The 3859-nt window shown below is 36.5% G+C and overlaps 1 protein-coding gene across 1 annotated transcript; it reads left to right on the top strand.

The window, feature by feature from the left end:
- The first annotated feature begins 230 nt into the window (after nt 1-230).
- Nucleotides 231-3370, top strand: LOC103442334 (uncharacterized). Its single transcript, XM_008381115.3, has 3 exons — nt 231-891; nt 1894-2491; nt 2824-3370. Exons 1-3 carry the CDS (start codon nt 323-325, stop codon nt 3259-3261), a joined length of 1605 nt encoding a protein of 534 aa, XP_008379337.2. The 5' UTR covers nt 231-322; the 3' UTR covers nt 3262-3370.
- Nucleotides 3371-3859: the final 489 nt, after the last annotated feature.

The following is a 3859-nucleotide window of genomic DNA, read 5'->3' as shown; positions in this document are numbered from 1 at the left end:
TAATGGGTTGAAAATGAATACCCATGGATATGTAACACTGAACTGCCAAGAATCTCACAGATCTCAGCTATTACGAGTTTCAAAAATAAAATAATAAAAACAAATAAACAAAAACGGTTTCAACTTTCATACCGTGTGGGAAATATATATAATCTCATTCAAGCAACAGTTTTATATTTGGATTACGTAACATAAGACTAAGAGATCATTAAAGTATGAATGTGAATCAATGAAAAGTATTCAAGCCCTTGCATCTTATATATATGTAGTTTAGGTAATACCAAAATCTGATCACACATATACCTATCTATATATTTCGCATATGGCAGCTTTAATATCGATATGCCACAATCTAATTTTAGTCTTTTCTCTATACACATGTAGTAGCACGACCAGTGCAGGAGGCCATTCACATGATGAGAACCCAGCAATACAAAACTGGTTAAACCACGGCGGAGATTTGTCAAACAGAAGATACGCCAACAGAGAGATCAAGATCAACCGTAGAACGGTTTCCAAACTGAGCTTGAATTGGGAGTTCTACGCCGGCGACGATATATCTGCAACGCCATCAATTTACGACGGCACCCTTTATTTTCCGAGCTGGAATGGGGAAATCTATGCTGTTCAAGCTTCCAATGGGTCTCTGGTTTGGAAGAAGAACTTGCATGAACTGACTGGGCTTAATGCAACCGGTTTTTCTGGTTTCAACTGGACGGTAGCAAGATCAACCCCAACAGTCGTTGATGATCAAGACCTTCTTATTGTTGGAATCTATGGACCTGCTGTTGTTATTGCACTTGAACGATCAACGGGGAATCTCATATGGTCAACCCTACTTGATACTCATGCCGCAGGTGTTATCACCATGTCCGGAACCTACTACAATGGGTTAGTCCATAGCTATGATGCACGGATACTTCTATTTGGTCCCGTATCCCGTATCCGATACTTGATCGGATACGATACTTGTCCGATACTCTCGGATACTCGTCCGACACGTATCCTGGTTGATGGACACGAATTTGACATAATGGATATGTGTATCCTACATTTAGGATACATGTATCCTACTTTTAAAATACATTTACACTTTCAAGAAAAGGTAATGAGGAGGAGAAAATTAATAGGAGACATCTATAATTGAAAGTTGCTAAATACAAAGAGCTTCCCTCTAACTAAAACCATGAATACGACTCTGACACTTCTTCTACTGTATAAAGAGGATTAGATTTCGAACTTTCCTTCTCTAACAACTCAAATGTACTTGAATTTGAATGATGAATTATGTTTTAAAATGTATATTTTTGTTGCTATATACATTTTTATTTGCCGTATCCATAGCGTATCGTATCTTAATTTTTAGAGATTTTCCGTATCGCCGTGTCGTGTCGTATCGTATCGCCGTATCCGTATCCGTATCCATGCTTCATAGGTCCATAGTTTCCATTAATTTCACCTGTTTTTTTTTTTTAATTTTATTATTTCACTATATAAGAGGAATTACTACTAACTGCTCTGAGGTAGAAACCCTAAAAAGATCTCCGAATATCAAGCTTGTCAGCCACAAATGAAAGTTTATATACATATTTTGAATTTTTATGAGATTTTGCAAGATATAATTGACTTTCGTTTATTTATTTGTGCCAATCAATCTAACCTCTACCCGATTTAGTCTGACTAATTTTGAGTTACAAGTTGGATAAAATTTATAAGAAAAAAGTCTAGTAGATGTCGAGTTTTTAGATCACTTAGTATTATGGTAAAGTGATATTTATTTTCACTTATAAGTGAGAAATATTAAGTTCGACTTCAATAGACGTTTATATTTAGCAATAAAAATTCAATTCTCACGTATATATATGTTCTTAATTAACTTCATTATAATTACAGGAGCATATACATTGGGACGTCATCACTAGAAGAAACCCTGAGCCCTGAGGAATGTTGTACCTTCCGTGGCAGCCTTGCCAAGTTGGATGCCAAATCCGGCACCGTATTGTGGAAGACCTTCATGCTGCCTGATAATCATGGACAGCTAGGGAGTTATTCCGGTGCAGCTATCTGGGGCAGCAGTCCATCCATCGACGTCCATAGAAAACATGTTTATATTGCTACTGGCAATGTGTACTCAGTCCCAGAAAATGTAAGTCAATGCCAAGAAAATCAGAACAATTCAACTCTACCCACTCATCCAGATGCATGTGTTGAGCCTGATAACCGCGGCAACTCAATCCTAGCCCTTGATCTGGACAGCGGCGATATCAAGTGGAACCACCATTTGGGCGGCTACGATGTTTGGTTTCTTGAGTGTTTCCTTAATACTTCAACCTGCCCAACCGGACCAAACGTGGATGCTGACTTTGGGGAGGCACCGATGATGCTCAAGACCTGTGTCAATGGAACCAAGCGAGATTTAGTTGTTGCTGTCCAAAAAAGTGGCTTTGCTTGGGCTCTAGATCGGAATAATGGCACCCTTATTTGGTCAACGGTAAATTTTGACTTTGGACACACTGATCATTTTATCTTACACTTTTAATTGTTGTTTATTCTACAATGCATGAGCTTGAATTTTATTATTGACCACATTTCTAATAGAGATATGCACATACACATATTTTGTGTGGTTGAGGTTCACTTCTATTAGCAAATGGTCAACAAAATAATCAATAAATACGGTACAAATGAATAGTTTTATTGTTTTTCGATCTAATGTTGATATCTACTCGATATTTTCTTACTTAAAGGGATTGCACTTGTGTATAATGCGGTTAATAACGGTATGGTTTACTGAATAGTACATACCTGTATGATAATATGTAGGAAGCCGGACCTGGTGGCGTTGCCGGAGGAGGAACATGGGGAGCAGCTACAGACAAGAAAAAGGTGTACACCAACATTGCTAACTCTGAGTCCAGAAACTTTACTCTAAAACCATCTAGTAACATAACAACTTGGGGTGGATGGGTTGCAATGGCTCCTGAAAATGGCAAAATCTTATGGTCAACTGCCAATCCCAGCAATTCAACTTCTTCTGGTCCAGTTAGTGTCGCTAATGGTATTTTATTTGCTGGATCTACAAATCCGCGTGGCTCCATCTACGCAATGAACACTGAAAACGGAAAATTTTTGTGGTCCTATGACACTGGAGCATCCGTGTTCGGTGGCATGTCAATTAGTGATGGTTGCATTTACGTTGGCAGTGGATATAAACGTCAGTATACGGCCGGAACTTCACTCTTCGCCTTCTGTGTCACATGAAATAATGTAGTTTTGATTGAATAATGCTATATATGTAATGACTTTTCTATTGAATAAATATTAAATAAATCTTCGTCATGGGATGTTTTTCACCCCAATATTAGTAAAAGATGTCTCAATTTATGTCTGTACAACGTTGTAAGGTGCGAATCATGTTTGCGTTACTTATAACCCCATGGAAATGTAGTGTCTATATAGATGTACAACAGAATCAACTTTAAGTAAATTATCTACATACTTGGATAGAAATATTTTGTAGTACAATCATTAGAGAAACTTTTATAATAAACTACGTCGTGTATTATTTTACATGTTATAATAAGGATATAGACAATATAATTAATAGTAAAATGCAAGGAAGATCACATTTTTTTATCAAATTTTGTAGACCACATGATGGCGTTTGATGGTTGAACTTTTTATTTTTATTTTTAAGGGAGTTTTAATGAAAAGAGCTTGGACTAAGTTTATTTTAACAAAAAAAATCATTCCATAACTTTATTTAATGAAAAATGCTTAAATTTTAATGAAAATGACAAAAGCTTAATATAATAAAAATAAAAGAAGTAATAAAAAACTGACGCGCAGGACTGCGCGT

This window comes from Malus domestica, chromosome 09 (genome assembly GCF_042453785.1).
Source record: "Malus domestica chromosome 09, GDT2T_hap1".
Lineage (NCBI taxonomy): Eukaryota > Viridiplantae > Streptophyta > Magnoliopsida > Rosales > Rosaceae > Malus > Malus domestica.
The sequence above is the reverse complement of the archived record's forward strand: the minus strand, read 5'-3'. Positions and strand labels throughout refer to the sequence as shown.

Bases quoted from the DNA above. Each gene is read 5' to 3' on its own strand.
- LOC103442334 (XM_008381115.3), top strand. From the start codon at position 323: ATGGCAGCTTTAATATCGATATGCCACAATCTAATTTTAGTCTTTTCT. The intron at 892-1,893 runs GTTAGTCCATAG...TTATAATTACAG, and splicing joins TCCGGAACCTACTACAATGG to GAGCATATACATTGGGACGT. The intron at 2,492-2,823 runs GTAAATTTTGAC...GATAATATGTAG, and splicing joins GCACCCTTATTTGGTCAACG to GAAGCCGGACCTGGTGGCGT.